The sequence below is a fragment of the Zophobas morio genome, unplaced genomic scaffold, assembly GCF_036711695.1.
Source record: "Zophobas morio isolate AGI-343-1 ecotype UQ-CSIRO unplaced genomic scaffold, CSIRO_AGI_Zmor_V1 ptg000002l, whole genome shotgun sequence".
NCBI lineage: Eukaryota > Metazoa > Arthropoda > Insecta > Coleoptera > Tenebrionidae > Zophobas > Zophobas morio.
This window is the reverse complement of record NW_026972107.1, coordinates 8,112,051-8,135,592: the sequence shown is the minus strand read 5'-3', so window position 1 is coordinate 8,135,592 and position 23,542 is coordinate 8,112,051. Positions and strand designations below refer to the sequence as shown.

The 23,542-nt window shown below is 37.6% G+C and overlaps 8 protein-coding genes across 15 annotated transcripts; 6 read left to right on the top strand and 2 right to left on the bottom strand.

Annotated features, from left to right (window-relative positions):
- Positions 1–106: 106 nt before the first annotated feature.
- Positions 107–3,529, bottom strand: LOC135126765 (uncharacterized). The gene is made up of 6 exons (XM_064052898.1): positions 1,578–3,529; positions 1,258–1,530; positions 1,061–1,200; positions 545–875; positions 284–496; positions 107–235 (listed from the first exon to the last, which is right to left on the bottom strand). Exons 1-6 carry the CDS (start codon positions 3,477–3,479, stop codon positions 146–148), a joined length of 2,949 nt encoding a protein of 982 aa, XP_063908968.1. The 5' UTR covers positions 3,480–3,529; the 3' UTR covers positions 107–145.
- Positions 1,780–11,503, top strand: LOC135126772 (T-complex protein 11-like protein 1). 6 transcript variants are annotated; one of them, XM_064052918.1, is made up of 9 exons: positions 1,780–1,871; positions 3,828–3,999; positions 4,047–4,320; positions 4,399–4,542; positions 4,595–4,714; positions 10,241–10,534; positions 10,585–10,769; positions 10,818–10,984; positions 11,043–11,503. In XM_064052918.1, exons 2-9 carry the CDS (start codon positions 3,863–3,865, stop codon positions 11,243–11,245), a joined length of 1,524 nt encoding a protein of 507 aa, XP_063908988.1. In that variant the 5' UTR covers positions 1,780–1,871; positions 3,828–3,862; the 3' UTR covers positions 11,246–11,503. The 6 variants fall into 6 exon arrangements, with proteins under 6 accessions (XP_063908988.1, XP_063909018.1, XP_063909000.1 ...); XM_064052948.1 differs by having other exon boundaries at positions 1,783–1,871; positions 3,836–3,999; XM_064052930.1 differs by having other exon boundaries at positions 1,807–1,871; positions 3,822–3,999.
- A 146-nt stretch (positions 11,504–11,649) lies between these two features.
- On the top strand, positions 11,650–13,324 carry LOC135126751 (glucosamine-6-phosphate isomerase). Of its 2 annotated transcripts, XM_064052878.1 has the most exons (6): positions 11,650–11,758; positions 11,927–12,123; positions 12,170–12,639; positions 12,686–12,859; positions 12,972–13,065; positions 13,155–13,324. In XM_064052878.1, the coding sequence occupies exons 2-5, from the start codon at positions 12,000–12,002 to the stop codon at positions 13,041–13,043; spliced, it is 840 nt and encodes a 279-aa protein (XP_063908948.1). In that variant the 5' UTR covers positions 11,650–11,758; positions 11,927–11,999; the 3' UTR covers positions 13,044–13,065; positions 13,155–13,324. The 2 variants fall into 2 exon arrangements, with proteins under 2 accessions (XP_063908948.1, XP_063908957.1); XM_064052887.1 differs by lacking the exons at positions 11,650–11,758; positions 12,972–13,065 and having other exon boundaries at positions 11,770–12,123.
- A 510-nt stretch (positions 13,325–13,834) lies between these two features.
- LOC135126742 (uncharacterized) lies at positions 13,835–15,640 on the top strand. The gene has a single exon (XM_064052866.1). It carries the CDS (start codon positions 14,302–14,304, stop codon positions 15,472–15,474), a length of 1,173 nt encoding a protein of 390 aa, XP_063908936.1. The 5' UTR covers positions 13,835–14,301; the 3' UTR covers positions 15,475–15,640.
- Positions 15,637–18,137, bottom strand: LOC135126723 (uncharacterized). Of its 2 annotated transcripts, none has more exons than XM_064052833.1 (3): positions 18,044–18,137; positions 16,967–17,190; positions 15,637–16,920 (listed from the first exon to the last, which is right to left on the bottom strand). In XM_064052833.1, the coding sequence occupies exon 3, from the start codon at positions 16,918–16,920 to the stop codon at positions 15,691–15,693; it is 1,230 nt and encodes a 409-aa protein (XP_063908903.1). In that variant the 5' UTR covers positions 16,967–17,190; positions 18,044–18,137; the 3' UTR covers positions 15,637–15,690. The 2 variants fall into 2 exon arrangements, with proteins under 2 accessions (XP_063908903.1, XP_063908912.1); XM_064052842.1 differs by having other exon boundaries at positions 18,031–18,119.
- On the top strand, positions 18,020–20,053 carry LOC135122786 (uncharacterized). The gene is made up of 4 exons (XM_064047257.1): positions 18,020–18,781; positions 18,835–19,160; positions 19,541–19,597; positions 19,885–20,053. The coding sequence occupies exons 1-4, from the start codon at positions 18,020–18,022 to the stop codon at positions 20,051–20,053; spliced, it is 1,314 nt and encodes a 437-aa protein (XP_063903327.1).
- Positions 20,054–20,612: 559 nt separating this feature from the next.
- LOC135126734 (uncharacterized) lies at positions 20,613–21,935 on the top strand. Its single transcript, XM_064052853.1, has one exon. The coding sequence runs from the start codon at positions 20,720–20,722 to the stop codon at positions 21,911–21,913; it is 1,194 nt and encodes a 397-aa protein (XP_063908923.1). The 5' UTR covers positions 20,613–20,719; the 3' UTR covers positions 21,914–21,935.
- Positions 21,936–22,141: 206 nt separating this feature from the next.
- On the top strand, positions 22,142–23,376 carry LOC135126714 (uncharacterized). Its single transcript, XM_064052821.1, has one exon. It carries the CDS (start codon positions 22,191–22,193, stop codon positions 23,373–23,375), a length of 1,185 nt encoding a protein of 394 aa, XP_063908891.1. The 5' UTR covers positions 22,142–22,190; the 3' UTR covers position 23,376.
- The last annotated feature ends 166 nt before the right edge of the window (positions 23,377–23,542 follow it).

Sequence of the window (23,542 nt, the reverse complement as noted above, 5' to 3'; positions counted from 1 at the left end):
ATTTAACAATTAACAGAATATACATATATGTATGTTCGGTTCGCGAAGAAGAGGGGACTCGTTGCAAATAATAATACACACAGGCACACCTACTTTCTACTTTAGTAGAAACGACATCAACTTGTTCTACTAAAAATCAATTTTATTAAAGTTTGTGTGAATTCCGATACCTTTTCATCAGACCGTCGATCAAAGTCATGTAGTCATCTAATCTAAAGTCACTTAAGTCAGTCATCTGAAAAAGTAAGATAAGCACTGGAAAAATTGCCGTACTTACTCATACTTTAAATATATTTTCTACGTCCATGCTGTGGGTTAGTGTACAAATTCGGTCACTTAGGTGTTCAAAAATGGCCACCATGTAGTAAATGAGACACTCAACCGGATACAAAACCGAGAAGATTAAGAAATTACAAATCTCTTCAAACCTGAGATAGTTGAAAAAAGTCTGTTTTAACCACGACTGGACTACGACGTCTGGGGAAACGCCTAACATCTATAACAATAGTATGAGACAGTACCTAAACCATTTGAAAAAACGTACTTTCAGTGCCTGGAAACACGAACAGTTTTCTTCCAACACCGCAGCCAAGTGTTGATAGAAGTTCTCCTGTAGCACGTCATCAAATTCTCTCCCAAAAGTGTCCCATATGAATGACGTCACTTGTGTGTTGGTAACATTGACCAAAACTGACTTACACTGGTCGAAATTTCCCCCAGTAATTAAGAAAATGATTGCCACAAACCAGTCAAAACCGAAAAAATGCTCGGGTTTGTGGTTAATGAAGGCTCTCGACTGTTTTATTAAAAGAGTTAAGGTTTCCATGTGGGTGTCATCTTCCCCTATTTTTAGTAAACCGGCTTTTTGGCCAAAACTGTAAATAAATAGTACAAACTTCAGCGACTAGTTGAATTTGATGTAGTTGAAGGTAAGCGAAGAAAAATTGAACCACACGTCACCCGCTTGCCGGGCAGGTGCCCTTACCACTAGACCCCGAGGCCGCTTATTTTTCTCCGCTTACCAATGTGTTATTGTGCCGTCACATATTTAAATAGGTACCCGATAATTAGAGAAATCCCTGAAAAATCTTCTGGGTGTAGTTGATAATATACACAGTCTGGTGGGGGCCAGTGCAGTTCGATTTTTCGGTAGACGTACGTTTTGGGGATTTGTTCAAGTAAAGTGGGAAAAAGAGAAGGCTAAAATTTGTCAGTTAAGTAGTGACAAACATAAATAAACAATAAGTAATTTGGTACGTCAAAGGCGTGCATCGAGTTTCTAAAGCAACGTCTTGCTTGTGACAACCAGTTAACTTCGCCACTGCTCCCTCCACCATCCAGAAACAATCTTAGTTCATTGTTTTCTTTAAAGTGAAGAAATTCGAAGATTTGTGGCAACTCTTGAAGCGTAATTTCAGTGATTTCTTCCCGCACAAATCCGACAAATTCCAAAGACACCAAAATATGATTCCTCAAGCTACTCTGCGCATCGACAATCTCCTCCCCCTCCCTCACAGCCGCCAGTTTTTCCTAGAAAAATCTTGAGTGAAAGTTATTATTCACAACTTCACACTCACTTGCATCTGATGATTAGCCTGCAAGTAGAGCAACAAATCCAAATTAACAATAAGCACTTTCATCGCCATTAGTCCAAGAAACTCTTCATCCGCCTCGTCACAATCGTTCAAACTTTTCTCCACCAACTCCACCAAATTAACACTTTGATCGTCACTTTCCACCACAGTAGCGTCGTCGTCGTCGTCCGACAACAACGCAACCACGCACCTCGTGCTCATTTTGACCACAAACAAGAAAAAAATAAATTTAGTTAACTCGGAATCGTCCATGTCTTCAGATCGAATTTTCTCCAGGTAAGTTCTGACGATGCGGTTGCGGTGAGCCTTAACAAACTCGAACCCGTTCTTATCGCCCCCGACCCCACACAAAACGAGCTTAAAGTCGCCACTCATACTAAAAGTTAACAAATCCACGAGGATTTCGTTATCACAACCCAAAATTCGGACCGTCGGTCCATACCAAGCGTACAAAAATTCAAAAATGGACAAAAGCGCGCCTTTTATCATGACGTCGTTCTTCCAGTTGAGTCGGTAAAACTCGTGCAGGTGTTGCAGAAACTTCGTGGGGTTCACCTGGATGAAAGACACGGGGTGGCTTTTGTAAATGCTGGCGCAACATTCCAGCAGTAGGATGACGGTTTCGGTGTTTAGGGGGTTCATTTTGAGTAGAGTTACACTAATGTCGATTATTTTTTGGGGTAAATTTGTGTAATTTCGGGTGATTTGGCGCGATCTACCTTTTCTTAGACTGCCGCAAACACCGAATAAGATTTTGAAGTTTGGAGAATTAGCAATGAGGGTGACTATGCTGATGATGTATTTGTGGGTTTCGATGGAGTTTCTCATGTTGCTGCGACTGATGACGGATAAGGGTTCGACTAAGACGTCTAGAAGTTTGGGGGTTAGTAGATAGGGGTTGTGGGAAAACAAATCGGTGATTAAGTCGGTTAGTTCTAGTTTTTTGCGCTGGTTGAATTTGGTGAGGGTTGCTTCAAGGGTGCTTTCTGTGCTTATTTCCGAACCGAGAAAATCGACGTTGTTTTTGTATTGCCAAAAGTATAGTAAAAAATAGGCGTAGCTTAACACATCTTCACTAGTGTTTAGTTTTTTTGTGAAAGTTGTGATAATGTGTTTGATAAAGTCGGAGTTTTGCTCTTTTAGTGTGTTGAAAAAGCAGTTTCTGATGTAGGAACCATAACACAAATTTTTTAGCCAGTGGTGTTTGGGGTCTAGAGTCCCGATAAGTTCGAAAATTGACTTGAAAGCGACAATGGCGGTAAAAGCGGTGACTGTGTCGTTAATTAGAGTTCGATTAGCATGCAAAAGAAACTTCAAAACGGAAGTTTGGGTTGCCAATACTAGCTGCAAGCTTTGACAAATACGATTTTTATGTAAATCGTTGAAATAGCGGCTATTTAGGAGAAGTGAAGTGCTTTTGAGGAGGTTTAAATACCCGTCGCAGATCGTGCCAGGAAAAGCTATAAGTCTATGGTGAATTTTCAAACTTCTGACAAAAACGTCATTACTCGTGCTTACGAAACATTTGCGCAAACTCTGCGCTAGCTCCTCCCATAGGTTTTGTTTGGTGTCTATAATTTGTGAGCTCAATAGTTTCTCCAACGTTTTTATTTTAATTACAGTGGAGTTGCTATTTAAGCCTTCGACTATCGTGGCGTAGTCGCAATGATTTAAATTAATCAACCACGATTCCGAGACTTCTACGGGCTTCTTGCTTTTTAAAATATCTTCTTCAATGGACTGCAAGTCCAGATTTTTAAAAATCTCGTGCACGTCACGCGACTCACTTTCGCTAATCAAGGCAGAAAGCGGCTCCTCCAAGGTGCCATTCGCTCTCTCCGCAACCATTCTTTGTAATAATTCAGAAGTTGTTTCTTTGTTCATGTTATTTTTATTGTTTTTACACACTGGTTGACATTAGTGACATTGACGTTTGTTTGTTTGCCATCGTCTCCAAGGTAACCGCGCGTTGCCATATTAGGAAACCCGAAATCCCCAACATTGTCATTGTCTGTCTGTTATTGTTGGTAAACACTGAACAGCTGTGTTTCTGACGTTTTTTGAAAAATTTTCGAAATTTTCGTGTTTTTTCCAAGAAAATAGGTAAGTATGAAGTTGTCGCCGCCCCCTGTGCCACCACGTCAACCCGCCAAATTCTTGCACGCTGACGACTTCCGCCTATTGCTCAACCCAGTCTTTTAATAGTACGACCCCTTTTTAATATAGCTGCAGCATTTCAGCGACGTGTCTCTCATTCCAACCTTGTAATGAGCGACGAGAACAATGAGCAAAAATTCGGGGGGACTTCCGACCCCCAAGATACGGGAACAGGTCCTCGGATCAGGACCCAGAGTGAGTGCTCCATTACCAGCGATGACGGGGCCCAAGGCAGCTCAGGGAAACGGTAAGCCCTCCACTAACCCCCAATTGCCACTACAGTTCGCCCCGTAGGCAGCGCACCACGTCAGCCCAGTTCATGGTGTCTTCAGGCATGACTGCCGCGTCGCCCCCCAAGTTCGTCACTCTCGAAGAAATCATGCAAGCGGCCAACGGGATGCGAGACATGGCGTTGGTGCACCAGATCGTCGTGGACGACGACTTCAAGCTGCAGAAGGTGGACCCCCCGCCGAATACGTTGCATCAAATGGTGAATGACACCATGAAGAAGGCGTTTTGGGACCTGCTGAGAAACGAACTAGGCGAGGATCCGCCTAGCTACACGCAGGTAATTATTCGGTGGGTGAATCACCAGCCCACTCGCGACCTTGTTGTGAACTTGCGAGGTGAATCACCTGTTGTCTAGGCTCTGGTTTTGCTCGAGGACATCAAGAAGGGACTGTTCGCCGTGCTTTTGCCACAACATACCAAAATCAAGCAGCAAATATCCGAGATTCTGGATGGGGATCTGATTAAGCAGCAAGCGGAAAACGGGGTTCTGGATTTTGGGGTGAGTTGGAGGTGTGTGGGTGGGCGGATTTGGTTTAATGAGGTAATTTCAGCATTACGCCCAGTATGTAATTTCCGTGATGGCGAAATTGTGCGCGCCTGTGAGAGATGATAAGATTAAGGAGTTGACGCAGACCGTGGATGTGGTGGACACGTTTAAGGGGATTCTTGAGGTAATGGGTCTTTAAGGTAGATTGGGGGTGTAAATGAGGATTGTGAGTTTTTGTTTGTTTCCTCTCCCACCACAAGTGATGACGTCATCAAAAAATTTTGTTGACGTAATTTCATTTTAAAGCGCAATATAAAATTTTACAGCTCAACTGGTGATTCAAGTCTATTCCTCGCCATTTATATCGTAGCAATATTGAGTAAATAATTTTTCTTGAATACAGTAAGGTTCTCATTAGAGTTTGTTTTACAGAAAATCTATGAAAAAATGTGCCCGGGGACGCTCGGAGTATTAGTGATATTTCACAAGACCATAAAAGTTGTCTAGACTCTAGAAAAGTATTTTAATAGGGTCCATTTGAGTTTTTGTCGATGTTTCATAACTCCTGTAGTATGAAAAAGTAGGTTTCGCGTTTCTGTCTGCCGTCTGACGTCTGTTTACGATTTTGTTAGACAGATAATCTCTAAGATCCGATTTATAGAAGCTCAATTAAATATTAATATTCCCACCAACAATTTGGTGACGTCATCTGAACATTTTGCAAAGTACATCGTACTTACTATTTATAAAATAAGACGCTTCTGTACAGATAACTTATAATTTTTATCATATTTATATAAATTTTTCTTCGACTTCTGGATTTTTGGACAATAAATCAACATACGGCTTATATTATAACCTTATCTTATCTTATCTTATTTGTGGGTTATCAGCGTATTTATTGTTTTATCCCTTATTTTTTTGTTTCATTTTTTGTCGCTTTTTTCGTAATTTTTGTCGCATTTTGGTCTTTCTTTTAGTACTTTTCCCCCACTTTTTTGTGTTCTTTTTTGACATTTTTTGTCAATTTTTTTTAGTCGTGTTTTCTTGCTATTTCTTCTTACCCCTTATTTGGCGCCTTTTTTTGTTTTTTTTTTTGCGCCTATTTTGCGTTTTTTTTTGTCGCTTATTTTGCTGCGGTCTTTTCGCGTTTCTTTTACTGGCCCGTTTTGTCTGTCATTCTTTGATCCTTTGTTGCTCTTTTTGTAGTGTTTTGGCACCATTTTTCTTTTTTCGCTTTTTCTCCTTTTTTTCATCTTTTCGTCTTCCTTTTTTCTGTTTTCTTTACCTTCTTCGTCTTTTTTGCGTTTGTTTTCTTCTTTTTTTCGTCATTTTTTTTGTCACATTTTGCTGTATTTTTTGAAATTCTTTTTTTTTGTTGTCTTTTTTTATGTTATTTTTGTCGTTTTTTATTGCGTTTTTATCGTTTTTTATTGCGTTTTTATCGTTTTTGTTTACCCATTTGCTTACTTTTTGTTTCTCTTTTTTGTACCTTTTTTTCTCGCTTTTTTAGACACATTTTTTGTGTTGTCATTTTGTGCCTTTTTTAATGGCCTTTGTTTGTCTTTTTTGTATCTTTTGAGTCGTCTTTTTTTCTCTTCTTTTTGTAATCGCATTTTTTGCACTTTTCTTTAGACACATGTTTGTTGCGTTTTTTAGGTTTTTTCGATTTTTTAAATTCTTTGATTTTTTGGAATTTTTGGATATTTCCGAATTTTTGGATCACTGGATTTCTTGAATCTCTTGCATTTTTTTGTAAATGTTTGGAATTTTTTGCTTTTCGGGTTTTTACATTTTTTTGAATCTTATGTTTTTTGGATTTTCTTAGATTCTTTGGATTCTTTCAACTTTTTAGACTTTTTTTGCTTCTTGGAGTTTTAATTTTTTTATTTTTTTGGATTTTTCAGTTTTTTTGGAATTTTGAGTTTCTTTGGATTCTTTTGATTCTTTGTATTACTTGGATTCTTTCGATTCTTCGGATTCTTCGCGTTCTTGGGATCCTTTGGATTTTTTTTGGATTCTTTGGATATTTTTTGGGTTTGTTCCATTTTATGTTTTATTATTTGTTTTTTTTTTTTTTTGGTGTCTTTGGGTTTTAGAATTACTGGATTCTCGAGTTTTTTTGAGTTTCTTGGATTTCTTTTGGATTGTTTGGTTATTTTAGATTTTTGGTTGTTTTTTTTGCTTCTTAATTTTGTAATTTTTTGGATTTTTTTGAGATATTTAAAATTTTTTGAATTTTTAGAATTATTATAGGGTTGATTTTTTTTAGGATATTTGTGTTTTTTTTTGGAAATATTCGATTTTTGGATCATCGAATTTCTTGAATTTCTGGCATATGTTGGAAATTTTTGAAATATTTGTGTGTCGATTTTTTGGATTTGTTTGAATATTTTAGATTTTTTGGATTTTTTAGAAATCTATGGAGTCTTTGGATTCGTCCAATTCAGTGGATTCTTTCAACTTTTTAGACTTTTTAGACTTTTTTTGCTTTTTGGATGTTTTGGATTTTTAATTTTTTTGATTCTTCAGTTTCTTCTTATTCTTTGGATTCATTGGATTTTGTTTTGGATTCTTCGGATTTTTTTGGATTTGTTTCATTTTTTCGATTATTTGAATATTTTTTTTAATTTTTTTTTTACTTTTTGATTTTTTGGTGTTTTTGGATTTTTGGAATTACTGGATTCTAGAGTTTTTTTGAGTTTCTTGGATTTCTTGGGTTTTTGGATTTCTTTCGGATTGTTTGAATATTGTTACGTTGGCGTGGGTACACTCAACAATCTATTTCTCAATGACTCAAATTTATACAACTAACTGCACAGAGGTTATGTACAAGAACTCAGCTGGACTCCGTCTTGATTGAACTGGCTGAATCAACTCGACTCGTTCACTAAATAGTCGTTCCCGACGGTGGTCTCTATTTAAACGCATACTCTCCTTCTAAAGGCTTCGTGATCGAGGTCTTTCTGGAATTCCGCTTCCAAGCCTTTATGCGAACGCCGCCCGGATGAGTCATCATCGTCGTACATACTAGAACCTATAGGCATGGTACCGGGGCGACATATGGGTTTCTTTCGTAACAATATTTTAGATTTTTGGGTTTTTTTGCTTCTTTATTTTGTAATTTTTTTGAAATGTTTTAAATTTTTTGGATTTTTAGAATTATTATAGGGTTGTTTTTGGGATTTTTTGGAAATTTTCGATTTTCTCAATGTCTTGCATTTGTTGCAACTTTTTGGAATTGTTTGATTTTCGATTGTTTGAATTTTTTAAATTTTTTAGGTTTCCATGGAGTCTTTGGATTTCTTCGATTCATTCGATTCTTTCAACTTTTTTGACATTTTAGCCTTTTTTGCTTTTTGGATTATTTGGACTTTTTTGGAATCTTTGGTTTTTTTTATTTTTTTAGTTTCCATTTTTTTGGATTTTTGGAATTATTGAATTCTCAATTTTATTTAAATTTCTTGGATTTCTTGAATTTCCCAAGTTTCTAGGGTTTTTGGATTTCTTTTGGATTGTCATTTGGAAGTTAATTTTAAGATTATTTTTTGGAAAAAACATGCATTTGTAATCCAAATGGAGTGAAATTACCATGCAAGGGTTTAAATTTGACGTTTATTTTTTTAACTATTTTTCCGGTCCTCTTTTAGATCAAAATTTGTACCCTTTTTGGTCCATTTTTTCGAATCCTCTTTTTTGTCACTTATTTTTGCAACTTTTTTCGCATTTTGTATTGGCTTTTTTTGTCCCGTTTTTTGGTCCGTATTTGCTTTTTTTTTCTTTTTTTTTTCACAATTTTCTTTTTTTATTTTAGCGCTTGCTTTCTTCATTTTTATGCCTTTTTTAAATCTTTTTTGCCGCCTTTTTTGTGTCTTTTTTAATGGTCCCTTTTGGTCAGCCATTTTTGTTCCTCCATTCGTCTACCTTTTGTTCTCATTTTTTGTCACCGTTTTTTTGATCGCTTTTTGTTGCTTATTTTGGTCGCCATTTTTTTGTCTCGTCCTTTGGTCCCTTTTTTAATCGTTGTTTTAATTTTTTGTGTTTTTTCTCCATTTTTTCATTATTTTAGTGCCTTTTTTTCTCTTTAGTCGAAATTTTTGGCACTTTTTTTGGTGACGTTTTTGGTGTCGCAATTTTTTTATTCCCCTTTTTTATCGCTTATTTTGCTGGTTTTTATTCGCGGTTTTTGCTGGCTTTTTTGTATCGTTTTTTGGTCACTAATTGCCTTCGTTTTGGCATCTTTTTTACCTTTTTTGTTGCGTAATCTTTTTCGTTTTTACTTCCCGAACGTAAATTAAAGAATTATAGTAATGGAGTCCATCGGACGAATGGTCACTTTTATATTTTCTCGACGTTTCATGACCCCAAGAGTACGAAAAAAGTAGTCTTCCCTTTCCGTTTATCTGTCTGGTGTCTGTTTCCATTCCATGTCCAACAATTTGATGACGTCATTTCGAAGAAATCTATTTTTATTTGATTTAACTGTTATACAACAATAGAGTCATATAAGTGGTGTATGAATCCGCTGTGTTTTTCCCTAACCGTCCAAATTTTTGCAAAAACATAATGCACGGTATAATAACAGTTTATCATTAACGTAAGGCATCCCGGTGGTGGTCCAGTGGTTACGAGTCAGGAATGTGGATCGGACGTCGCGTGTTCGATTCCACACTTAGCCTTTCGTTTTTTTTTTCTTTTTCTCTATGTTTATGACATCATAACAAATTTTTTATTGATGAAATTACCCCACTTTCTCGAAATGGTGAGAATACGCCCCTCTTTTAAAAATGTAAAATCTTCCCGGGAGGCCAAATGTCCTTTTTTTTTCAATGTGAAACCTTCTCGGCAGTCCCAACTGTCTTTTTTAAAATGTAAAACCTTCACGGGGACCCCAAATATATATTTTTAAGAATGTGAACCCTTCTCGGGGATCCCAATTGTCTTTTAAAAAATATAAAACCTTCTCGGGGGCGCCAAATGTCTTTTTTTTAATGTGAAATCTTCTCGGGGGTCCAAGCTGTCTTTTTTTAAAATGTAAAACCTTCACGGGGGTCTTAAATACATTTTTTTAAGAATGTGAAACCTTCTTGGGGGTCCCAATTGTCCTTTTTTAAAGAAGGCGAAACCTTCTCAGAGGCCCCAAGTGCCTTTTTTAAGAAGGTGAAACCTTCTTTTTTTCTGTTACACTGTGACTAGTACCATCTATATTGTTTTTACTCCATGGAGGTTATCACGAATTAGTAAAATTTCGCAAAATCAAATTTTACAATTTTTCAGAGCAGTATTCGTTGTATACTTCAGAAGCGAGGGAAGTTCTGTCGAAATAAACTTCGACCATTTTTTTAATTGCTTTCTTTTTCCTTTTTTTTCTTTTGTACACTTTATGTTTTCCCCTTTTTTGCCACCTTTTTTAGCGCCTCATTTTGTTCCCTTTTTGTATCCTTTTTATATTGCCATTTTTGTCGTTTTTATTGTCGCTTTCTTATTAAAAAATTAAGACACCACAAAATTTTATTAATAAAAACTTCTGTAAAAACATTATTATGTACCTATAGTTTAACAATCTACACATATCCTTATTTTTACATACATGTAGTGGATATCAACAAGAAAAATTTTAATGGCAAAATCAAATTTTATAATATAAGTTGTGTATAAATAACTGATTTTTTAAAATTCATGAACCAACAATTGTTCATTTTTCCCATAGACCCTCGACCTGATGAAGCTCGACATGGCCAACTTCACCCTCCAGATGGCCCGACCCGACATCATCGCGCACAGCGTCGAACTCGAGCGCAAAAAATTCGCCGATTTCCTAGCCGTCCAGACCGACGGGCTCGAGCACACGACAAAATGGCTGCTCAGACACGTCGACAAAAACGAAACGCCCCCTTCCAACTCCGCCTCGTACGAGAACTTCATTCGCTACGTGGTGAAGAAGGCGTCATGGGAGGCCTTCATCGACCTTCTGGACTGGGCGGAGGGCGAGCCGTACCCGGAGGTAAACGACACCGCTGCCATTGTAGACTTTGACATGTGTTTTCTCTTCAGACGTTCATGATCGATGAGACGCGATTGAGGGATCTGCAAATGAAAACGAATCGATTGACAGCAGTCGGGACCATTTTACTAGTGACTTTAAGCAATGCCGGTCCGGATTTGCAATCAATCGCCGAGTTCAAAGGTTCCCTCAAAGACCATATTACCATTCTCCTACAAAGTGTCAAAACTGACAAGTAAAGTAGAGGTGGGTGGATTGACGTTCTGTAAAAAAGCGGTTTTAGGGAGTTGAAGGAGGCGCTAGCAAACGTTGCGGAGCAGGTAATCAACGACGTCAAGGAAGCACAACGGAAGTATCAACTTGTGGAGATGGACGAAGTGAGCGAGGCGGTGCTGAGGCAACAGATTTTGAGTGTGAGCGACCCCAGCCACAAGATTAGAGGATTAGTTCGTGAGTTGGAGTATTACGAAGTTTTATTATCATTTTTTTAACTTTGTGTTTATTGCAGGTCAGCGCATTAAAGAATTCTTCATGGATATTATAGAGTCTTCGACGGCAGCACCGCAAAAAGTGCCCACCGGGCTGACTTCTCTCCAAAGAGAACTGGCGGCTATCGCAGGACAGTTCCTGCGAATTATCTCACACAACAATACAGTATTTTGCATTTATTATTATGATATTGTGTCGGCTGCTCTGCCTAAGCCAGCCTAATTATATTAATTCCGCTTTCTCATTTATTAGTTTCATTTTTAGTTCAATGTACTACTTAAACAGAATGGAAACTGTTGTGATAATTTTTAGTCAAATCGACCATGGAGAAAGGGCGCAATCTACTAACTGAGTCAAACAAACTCATTATTTTGTATGTGATACTGACCTTTGTATACCTAAAAACAATTTTAGACTAGATTTTTTAACAGATGTAAACCTGTAAGCGCAACGCAGTAAATAATTTTTATTTCAAACAGACACTTTGTTCTTATTTCTGGCCTGATTCAAGAAAATTGGTAATGAAACATTAGTATTGTCGTCTACCGTACGTGCCAACGCAAAACACATTATTGTTGAACCGAACTGTACTCATCCATTGCCGTTGTAAGTTATGCAACCAACATTACACTCGAACTTGATAATAGATAAAATGAACAAATAACATGAATTGAATTTGTAGTGTTTCGAAATAACTATGTAAAAAACACTAAAAGTGGTTTTAACAATTTAACAGTAAGTTACGCAATCGATAATAACCTCAATTTTGTACCTAACATGAAATGGGTCATTGTCCTTTGTCGTTCCAACACTCCATTAACAGTCGCTGCATTTAATTAATTACCCCCAAATAAACCCTCCCACCGCTTTGATGTTTCCAATTCGATAATCCCTCCATTTAAGGTCATTAAACCGATAAGAACTATCAGCCGGGCACTTGCCACATTCTTGATAAAGTCACACTCCAGACCACACCATGCGTTTGATAATTCTGGATACCGTTGATTCTGTATCAGAATGGGCCGCCAAGTACGTGATGAAAAGAATAAACGACTTCAACCCTGGACCTGACCGCTACTTTGTCCTGGGACTTCCAACAGGTAACCCATTGGTATAACTTAACCCCTGATTAATAAAAAATTTTAGGAGGTACCCCATTTGGTATGTACCAAAAACTGATTGATTATTACAAAGCCGGGAAAGTTTCATTCAAATACGTAAAGACGTTCAATATGGATGAGTATGTGAACCTTCCAAGGGATCATCCGGAAAGTTACCACTACTACATGTGGAACAACTTCTTCAAACACATAGACATCCAGCCCCAAAACGCGCACATTCTGGACGGTAATGCCCCAGATCTGGTGGAGGAGTGTACCACCTATGAGAAAAAAATTAGCGAAGCTGGGGGAATAGAGTTGTTCATTGGAGGTATAGGCCCCGATGGGCACATAGCTTTCAATGAACCCGGCTCTTCCTTGGTATCACGTACTAGAGTTAAAACTCTAGCACAAGATACCCTGGAAGCCAACGCTCGCTTTTTTAATAACGACATCAATAAGGTTCCTAAGCAGGCTTTGACTGTAGGAGTGGGGACAGTCATGGACGCTAAGGAGGTTAGTATGACTCAAGTTAAGTCACTCTACTGATTTATCTTCACAGGTGATGATTTTAATTACTGGTACCCACAAATCCTTTGCTTTGTACAAAGCAATAGAGGAAGGGGTCAACCACATGTGGACTGTGTCAGCCTTCCAACAACACCCTCACACTCTGATGATTTGCGACGAGGATGCCACTTTGGAATTACGGGTTAAGACTGTGAAATATTTCAAAGTGAGTATGACGTTGAACTGTGGAGTGGTTGCACACGGTTTTGGCTGTTTTTTGTTCTAATTTTGTTTTTGTTTTGTGTGTGTGGTAACACTTTGTTTTGTTTTCAACACAGGCACTGAGCATTGTCCATGATAAACTCATTGGAGAAGATATCTCTCTTGAAAGAATGAGGACCATTCATTAATTTTTATTCTTTTATTTTTAAGGTAATTGAGCATTAAATCACCACATTGTAACACTTATCAGTTTTATGGGGGATTTGGGTAGCATTTTTTGATTGATATGTTTGTTACAGAGCTTATCGGCGGTTCATAATCAACTGGTTGAGGGGTGATAGCGGTAATATGAAAGGCTTTTTTATAACTATCCTTTATTTTTATACAGTAAAAGTAATTGCTTTTTTGGTGATTACGTTGTTGCAGTCTATTCTGTGGTAATTTTTAATAAATGATGTTATGAATTGTTGGATATAATTTTAATTAACACATTTGTCATTACATAACCTATATTAGTGGCTTATGGCTCCACCTTTCAATATAGTCAAATATATTGACTTTAACAGTAAATTTTCGGAACTGATATGACCTCATTGAAACAAACATCCGCTAAAAGTTTTGCAGAGATGTATACAAATAGCTTTTTTTTTGTAAACAAGCAAGAAAACGGTGGCTACACACGTTCTACATAGACAGCAAACAGTGTTATTGTTTGTTTTGATATTGTGGATTGGTAACAGTTTTTTATGTGCATTGAGATTATGCCCAAATAAGTAAGCTTAAGACAGATGATCATTAAGGGCCATTTTATCTCAAACCTTAAACCGTCACTTCTGTACAGTCTCTGTTAACCAGCATTTAAATTTTGTTTTGAGTTAGTACAGTGTAATATATCGAATTACTTAAGTAAATATGTTTTTAGTAAATTTAGAGTTTGCAGATATTTTGTACATTGCGTAGGTATAGCTAAATCCATTATTGGCGTACACTTACAATAACAATGCCTTTATTTCTCTTGTGACCTAAATAACTATTATTGAATGAAATCGTAAGAATGAAAATGATCATTACAAATAGGGTTGTTTGTGGTCCCATTAGGTCATACTTCAACTATCTCATCTCATTGATAAGATATAAATTATAAACATCCCACGAAGGTGAAAAGTCAACCACAAGATAAACTAACACTCGATAACTATCAAAACCCGTGACAAAAACCACAAAATCTTTATCAATCTGTAAACACGTCGAAAACTTAAATTTCACACAAACTTTTCCACACTTTCATTTTCGTATCTTCCATAGTGAGCATGAAAATCAATTCGCGTTTACATTGATTCCATCAGTGGCAATAACGCGATGATGTATCGCCACTCAAACCTCAATTAACTTATCATAAAGATATTTTAGTCCTGGCAGTGATACGGTGCCAACAGTACAAACAACATGTCTGACCTAAAGATCCCAAATTTAGAAGACCTCCTCCAACTCGACGAAAAAATCGTCTCCACACAAATCAAATGTCTAACGGCACCGGGCGAAAATTACGGCAGTTTAATGTTAAGTGTGGATATCACCACCGAAACTACCGACCTACAAATTGTGGCCAAAACCCTCCCCCCGAATCCCAAAATGCAGGAAATGTTCAACTGCCCAGTGACCTTCCGCAACGAAATCGCGTTCTATAAATCAATCATTCCGACGTTACGCAGCTTCCAGAAGGAGCATGGGGTGAAGAAGGTGATGAATTTCGCAGCGAAGTACTACGGAAGTCGGCCGAATTTGCACCACAAAGACGAGAAGATCGATAAAGACGCGGTACTGCTTCTGGAGAATCTCAAGGTTAGTGGTTTCGTTAACCTGGAGCGGACCGAAGGGTTTGATTTGGATACCTCGAAGCTCATTCTGCACGATCTGGCGCAGCTGCACGGAATCAGCATCGCGCTAAAACTGCAAGAACCGAAAATCTTCAAGCAGTTGGTACAGCCGCTCATGGAGTCGCTGTCTGTGTCTAAAGAAGTACTCGATGATTGGGAAGACAAGTATTTGAAGATTATTCACAGCATTCCTCGACTAGAACCGTATTTAGATCGTTTGAAGAAGGTGAATCTAGACATTTACCCGCCGCCACCAGCCCGCGAACCCTTTGCTACCGTCTCCCACAACGACTGCTGGGTTAACAACACCATGGTACAACTCCAAAATGGGAAAGCAGTTCAAAGTAGGTTAGTCGATTTTCAAATCAGCGATTACGCGTCTCCGGCTAAAGATGTGTTGTTCTTTTTGTTTTCGAGCATCAAAAATGACATTCTGAGGAAGGAGTGTGACAATTTGATTCGGTACTATCATGACAATTTGATTGAAGTACTGAAGGAACTGAAGTGTGATACGCAACCCTTTTGTTTCGAGGAATTTCAGAAGGAGTTGGATTTTGAAGCGGTTCGTACGCAGTTCGCACATTTAGCTTTGATGCTTTTCCCAATTTTTGCACCCAAGTTGGATGTGAAAGATATGGCGGACATTAAACCCTCGGATATAGGGAATAACGAACCTACAGAGTTGCATAAGGAGAAGTTGGTGTTCATTGTGGAGGAGTTTGCGAAGAGGGCGTGGATTTGATAAAGCGTGTAAAGTTTGTGGCCTAAAAATAATGTGTTCCGTATTTATAACATAACAAAGACAGAGAGAGTATTAAAAATACATACTTATTATTTTGTACTATAGTTGGGTCTACGACGTCAACAGAATCGTACTTGTAACTTATTGAAATAAATAAAAGACTATTTATATGCGCTTTATTAAGTAAGGATACAAAAATAAAAATTGTAAGTTTTTCTAAAGCAGCCACCCCCTTTGTATAAAATCTTCGACAACGAAGCAAGCTTTTTCCTTACAGGTTTCAGTCGCTTGACTCCCCACGAAAATAAGGTTATCCATATCCAGTTGTTCCACGTCTTTGGTGTCTTTAGAGGTAGCATAAATCGGCGGTAACATCGTCATAACGTGAAAAAATTCAAACTTCTTCACCATCGCTTTCATATCTTCAATAAAACCCTCAAACGAAAAATCCTTGACATCACAGTCCAGCTTCTTCATCCAGTCAATAAAATTGTCGAAGTAGTACCGCAAGAGATAATCACAGCCTTCTTTAAGAACTTCAGTTTTGACGCTACTGTAGAGGAAGAACACCACATCTCTTGTCAAAGAGGTGTATTCGTACAGCTGGTAATCCACAAACTTGACATCCATAATTTCCCCGTCGATAATTTTAACCATGATGTTGTTGGTCCACATATCACTATGTACCAAAGTAAAAAAGTGGTTCTCCGGTACTGTCTTATCGTTTTTCTTTTGAATAATAACAGAACTATCTTTCATAATTTCTTCCAACCGAGGTAAGTACCTTTTGCATATCACGTCGTCCCTCACCACATCCAAAGCAACTTGTATCATCTTATCATTGCTTTCGTCATCCATAACAAAAGTTTCATACTCTTCAAAAAACGGTACTACTTTCTCTTGGAAAAGTGTTGGTTGTTGAAGCTTGAGGGCCGCGGCGGTTGCATGAACCTCAGCCATTTTCGTCAAAACAAGCTTACACTGCTTCAAATCAAACCCTACAGTTCTGTCCAAAATTTCGAAGCCGTCTTTTTTGATGTTCTTGATTAAAAGCACCGAGCTTTCGTCGATTTTGTGGTGGTGCTTGCTTATTCTAGCTGTGTAGAAGTCGGGGAAAGAGCTTACTAGTTCTGGGATGCGTTTCTCGTGTTGGAACTCTCGTAAACAGGGTGCTATAGTTTGGTAGAAGCCCACTTCGTTCGGGAAAGTGCATTGACTATTGAACATTTCTTGGATGAGTTCGTTGCAGGGAAGCTTTTTGGCAACTGCATGGATATGTTCGTCTTGGTTGTGCTCGTTCCTCACTAAAATATCCACGGAGAGTAAAACACTGCCGTAGTTGTCACCCGAAGAGGTAAGTTTCCGGTGTTGTGCGACGATGAAGTGAGCTTTAGGCAAGAACGAAGCGACCAGGCTTTCCAAGTTGGGTATTTTGTGCGTAGACATCTGGAACGAATTTATTAGAGAGTAAAACTGGGAGGGTTCTACGTACTGTGGGAGCAACGTTCCACTTAACACGATGAACTGAGGCGACTTGTAATTTTACTTTTTATTAACGAAATGTGCCAAGGTCATTTCTATGATGTTTATGTGAGTTTGCAGAAGTTGAATCCAACAGTGAGACACCTGCTTAAGTTAAGTATCTACATAACGAAAATTTATTCTACATGATAAGATAAGTCTTGGGATGTGTTAGCACTGCTACATCACCGGTACCTGTAACAAAATTGATTATTTTTAGGTCAGGGGGCGACCAATCAAAGGGCATTTTTAAAAATCGACTACCTGGCGCATGCGTGCTTAATTAACAGGGCATAATTTTGGGTTAAAAAAAGCACAAAAAACGACCAACTTCTAACCAGAGGCGGCGTAAAGAGGGTTTGGAAAGTGGCAGATTTTGCTCAAATATTTTAATTTTTTTAGAAAATAATGAATATTTAGGATTTACAATAAGCGTCATAAGCATTACGTTTTTTTGCGGTAAAAGTGTTTTGTTTTATTTGTTTAGTCATTCAATAATACACAAGATCAAATGTATTTGCGCCCGTTTATATTAAGCTTTTTATATCTCTGTGATGTGCAACTAGTGAGAAAATGACGGATATATGACATCTGGTGTTTCTGTTTAATTTAGCTGAATTACTTGAATCGAAACAGCTGAAAACGGAATGAACCCGGACTTGTGTTATTTCAGTTTCCATTTTTCACTAGCACTTGAAAAATGTAAACGCAACCGACTACGAAAAAATACTACAAATTTTGATTAGCTGGCACCCCTACCAGTAATAAGGGTCTTATACAATTTCAACACATCCGGGGTCCACATGTCATGATTATCTAAAAATACTACACCAAAGTTCATAAATTACTAAAACCATACTACAAAAGGCATTTTATTTTATGGTTAAGCCAATTATCGACAACATGCACAAACACCACTCGCTATCTGAAGCGCAGCCTATAAATCATCCCGCTGTCCCACATCTAACACACATTCATTCAAGGTTAGTAACACAGTCATCGGTAGTGAGTGAACGTGAATACAATGACCCCTACACAAATCAACAACCTGGAGGATCTCTTCCGCTTCCACAAAGACACAAGAATCGTCAAACATAAAGCAACCCGACTGACTGCACCTGGTGAAAATTATGGGAGCCTAATGCTCAAAATAGACGTCGCTGTGGAAACCTCTGCGGGACTCGACGAAATCCACGTTGTAGCGAAAACGGTGCCACCCGATGAAACCACTCAACAAATGTTCAATACCGAGAAGACTTTCCGTAACGAGATAGCTTTCTATAAAGAGATGGTACCGCTGTGGCAGAGTTTCCAAAGAGAGCATGGAGTGAAAGACGTTATTGATTGCTTCCCCAAGTACTACTGTAGTAGGTTAAATTTAAACTGTGACACAACTAGAGTGGACTCGAACGGGGTACTACTTTTGGAAAATCTGAAAGTGGCAGGCTACGAGAATGTCGAACGCACGCAAGGGTTTGATTTAAACGCAGCGAAGCTAGTGGTTCGCGACTTGGCGCATCTGCACTCAGTAGCTTTGGCACTACGACTTCAAAAACCGTCGATTTTTGAGACACAAGTACTACCGTATTTGTCACCATGGAGGGTGAGCGTCGACTTCCACTACAAAACTAAAGCGAAACTCGAAAAAAAAATCGGTACTATCCCAGAATTGGAGTCTTTGAAGGAGAGGATTCTTGTAGCATTCGACCAAAAACTCAAACCGTCGGAATGCAGAGAACCTTTTGCTACGGTTATTCACAACGACTGTTGGGTCAACAACACTATGGTACCAAATTCCATGGTACCGAACCCGTCAAAAACAAAATTGTTGATTTTCAGGAGTGCGCGTACGCGTCTCCTGCGAAAGATCTCGTTTTCTTTTTGTTTTCGAGTGTGAAGAACCAAGTTTTGGAGAAACATTACCAGGAGTTGGTTGAGTGGTACTACCAAACTTTTGTGTCTATGTTAAAGCAGCTGGGGTGCGATCTTCGGTTGTTTTCGTTTGAGGGGTTGGAGAGGGAGTTGGATTTTGAGGCAAGGCATTCACAGTTTGGGCATTTGATGTTCATGCTTTACCCGATTTTTGCTCCTAAGAATGACAAGTTGGCGGAATGTTCGCCGGCTGATTTGTTGGAGATTGTCCCGACGGAGTTGCATAAGGACAAGTTTTTTTTTATTGTGCAACAGTTTGCTAAGAGAAAATGGATTTAATGATGCAGTAGTGTAATGTAATCATAAATAAATAGGAAAGTAGGTAATGTTTGTATAATCCTTAGAGTAGTACTGGATTGTGGTAGGACTATTTTGTTGTTTTAGTTACGTCATGTCTTATCAAGATGGTTTTAGAATTATTAAAATAAGTGCAAATAGTCTTATTAACCTCAAAAGTAATTATTAAGTGACGAAAAATATTTTTGTAGTGACAAAATTTACAGAAAAATGACATGTATTTTACAAAAATAAAGACCTTTATATTTACGAGTATATTCTTATTTTAAATCTATATTTTTCCATTGTTTAAACATGTTACTAAATTTTTTTTCAGACGAACTTATACCGCTGAAACAGTACCTACTAAAACAACTCAAAATCTTGAAAGAAGGTTCCCTAATAAAATATCCTAAAATAAAATAGTACCACTATCGTAGAATTTCCACGACGATATAGACTTGTGGAATTCATTAGTTAGTACTATGTATAGCACGTGGAATAAAAATCGGTGTAATTTGGCAAAATGACAAATCACTTGGTTTGATGTTTTTCTTTGCAAAATGTTAATATCTACATAAATATTAATTATGGACAAATATTATATAATACAGTTATATGTATATCCCTGATAAGATAAAAATATGCTTAGTGTTAACAAGAGTACGACAATTCATTCAGGAACGTCGAACAAATAAAAAAAAACGCGACGGCTTATTTTAATGAAAATTTGCTAAAAATTTGTTCAGAATTTTTTGATAGAACTAAGGAAGCGCCAAAATTCCTTCCCAGCGACTCTAGGACCTTGTTTAAATTGGACGATTACAATAGAATGATGAAACAAAGATAGTTGGCTTTCAAATACTGATGAGATGTAGTGTTGTTTCTATTTTTCACAAAAATCTGTACTGTTTTTAATCGCAATATTAGATTAGACTTAATGGGTTGTAAATATGTTAACGAAGGTCATTTATTACGACATCTTATTTTCTGTAATTCAGTGGAAACACGTGACTCACCAATTAGCACTGAATATATAAAAATATCAATTTTATTTTATTATTTCGTTTAAGAGATATGAATGAGTCGGCTAATTTTAAGAAAAATCTAGGAATGTCGCTTTTATTACATATAGTGTCCTTAAGACTTTTTGGAATCTTTTCACCTAATTCAATAGGATTTTATCATTCAGCAATGTATAAGTACTTACAGTATCTGCAATAATATGTTTCGAGTGTATCATTTTCGATAACATCTGTTCTAGTCGACTCTATATAATTTTCTTTTTTAATTTCGAAAATCATTTAAAAAAATTTCAGAGCTGGTACCGTGCTCAAAATTTTCCCCTCACATTCCATTTGTTAAAAGCCGTCAAGTGCTAAATAGCTTCCCGTTAAAAATCTGCAAGTTGTCACCGATGAGATTAGATTAGCGCTAACTCGCTATTTAAAGTCCAAACAAGGTCAACTACGCACATCTCTGTCTTCGTTAATCAGTAAAAAAGTGAGACTTAGCCATGAACGTCGAACAAATCAAAAACATTGAAGACCTAATTGAGCTAGACGCCGGCTCAAAAATTAAAAGTCATACAGTGAAGCGTTTGACCGCTCCAGGTGAGAACTACGGAAGTTTGATACTAAGTGTGGATATATCGGTGCAAACCCCAAATGGCGACGAAGAAGTTCACGCAGTTGCCAAAATGGTACCACCGAACAAATTCATCCAGGAAGTTTTCAACACTCAGGTGACATTCCGCAACGAAATCGGATTTTTCAGAAATATAGTACCGGTTTTGCAAAATTTCCAACGAGAACATGGGGTGAAAAAAGTTACTAATTTCGCTGCGAAGTACTACGGAAGCAGACTGAACTTGAACAAAGACGAGTCGATAGTGGATGACGACGCGGCTTTGGTTGTGGAAAATTTGAAAAGCAAAGGGTACGATACTTTGGATCGCATAGCAGGATTGGATTTGGATGCAGCTAAGTTGGTTATTATTAATCTCGCGGAACTACATGCGGTACCAATAGCGCTTAAACTACAAAAACCGGACGTTTTTGAAAACGAAGTCAAAAAGTATTTGTCAACGTGGAAGATTCCGGACCGCATGGCACAACAGATGAGGGAGGATCAAATTCGGCTTGCTGAAGAAATAGAAGAACTGCGACCCCTTAAAGAACGAATTTTGGCGGCGTTTGACAGTGCAACTAATGAACCATCGAAAAAGTGTGAACCTTTTGCGACTATTGCTCACAACGATTGTTGGAGCAACAACAACATGTTTAAAAAGGAGGGTAATAAAGTGGTGAAAAGTAAGATGGTGGATTTCCAAATTCTTGATTATGGTTCTCCAGCGAAAGATGTAGTTTTTTTCATATTTTCCAGTGTCAAGAATGAAGTTGTCAAAGACCACTACGACGAGTTGGTGAAGTTGTACTATGATACTTTTATATCTGATCTTAAAGAGCTTCATTGTGATGTAACGCCTTTTACTTGGGAAGCTCTGTTGGAAGAAATTGATTACGTAATGACGCATTCGGAGTTTAGACATTTGGGATTTATGATGTTGCCTATTTATGCTCCGAAAGGAGCTGTCCAAGAACTTGACGTGTTGACTCCTGAAAGTATGAGACATGAAACAATTACAGAAGTACAAAAGGAAAAATATGCTTTTACTTATACCGAATTCGCAAAAAGGGGTTGGATTTAGTTCAATAAATATATAGTAAATTGCTTTGTGTATTGATATTTGTAGCGTAGTACCTTTATTGACGATGATCCCTATCCTTGGTTTTGTTTTAAAAGCAAATATTAAATAAGAAATGTGTGTTTATTTTTGCTATCTCATTCTTACATTGCAGTACTTACATTATCTCGTAAACAACATTTTTTTGCCTTAACTGATAATACGATAAACATTTAAAGTTCAAGACCAAATCACCTCACAGTTCATTTCTTTTCCGACGTTTTAGTGTAAAGTACACACAATGAACACTCACCAGATCAAAAATCTAGAAGACCTCGTCCATTTTCCGGGCGCAAAAATAGTAAACCATGAAGTGACAAATTTAACCTCACCTGGTGAAAATTTTGGTAGCGTGATGTTAAGTGTTGATATTTTGTTTGAAACTGCAACCGGTACCAAGAAAATTCAAGCAGTCGCAAAAACGGTACCACCTAACGAATTCATTCAAGAGATTTTCAACACTAGTGTAACCTTCCGGAATGAAATTGCCTTCTACAAAGACACAATCCCCTTATTACAAAACTTCCAAAAACAAAACAACATGGAGACAATCATTAATTTCGCACCCAAGTACTACGGCAGTAGATTAAATCTGAGTGGTGGCAATAATGTGGATAACGATGCTGCATTAGTGCTCGAAAATTTGAAAGTTCGGAACTTCTCTACCTTGGAACAAGTGAAAGGTTTGGGGTACGACGTGGCGAAAATAGTACTCACCGATCTGGCGTATTTGCATGCCGTGTCGTTGGGATTTAAACTTAAGCACCCTGAGATATTCGAAAAAGAAATCTTGCCATATTTAGAAGAATGGTTGCCGAAAATTCAAAACCATAACCGTTTGAAATCATCGGTAGGTCTTTTAATCGATGAAATAGAAGAAATGCGGCCTTTGAAAGAGCGTATCTTTGATGGGTTTGATAAGGAGATGATACCGGTTCCACCAAGGGAACCTTTTGCCACCATTACGCATAACGACTGTTGGGTCAACAACATCATGGTAAAATTGGAAAGTGGTGTCCCTATTCAAACTAAACTAGTGGACTATCAAATCTGTTCCTACGGTTCTCCTGCTAGAGATCTGGTTTTCTTTTTATTTTCAAGTGTGAAAAGCGATGTTGTTGAGAATTGTTATCAAGAGTTGGTCAAGTGGTACCATGAGAAATTTATATCGGTACTGCGAGAACTGGATTGTGATACTACTGTTTTTACGTTGGAATATCTACAAAGGGAAATCGATTTTGAAGCAAAAAATTCGCAGTTTGGACACGTCATTTTTATGCTCATTCCTATTTTTATGGAACGGAAAAATGTGGTTGATATTTCTAAACTATCACACGAAAATATGCTTCCCACAGAATTCACAGACTTACATAAGGAAAAATTTGCATTTGTAGTCAACGAATTTTTGAAGAGAAATTGGCTTTAGCTTATTGTTTTTGTAGTACCGTATTTACCGTTAAAACATTTTGTGTTTAATAGCAAGCAGCAATTATTTGTATAAAGACACACAGGCATAAAAAATTTAAAACGTTTTAAATGCGATAACAAAGACGATTATATATACATTCGCGTGTACACTAAGGTCGCATAATT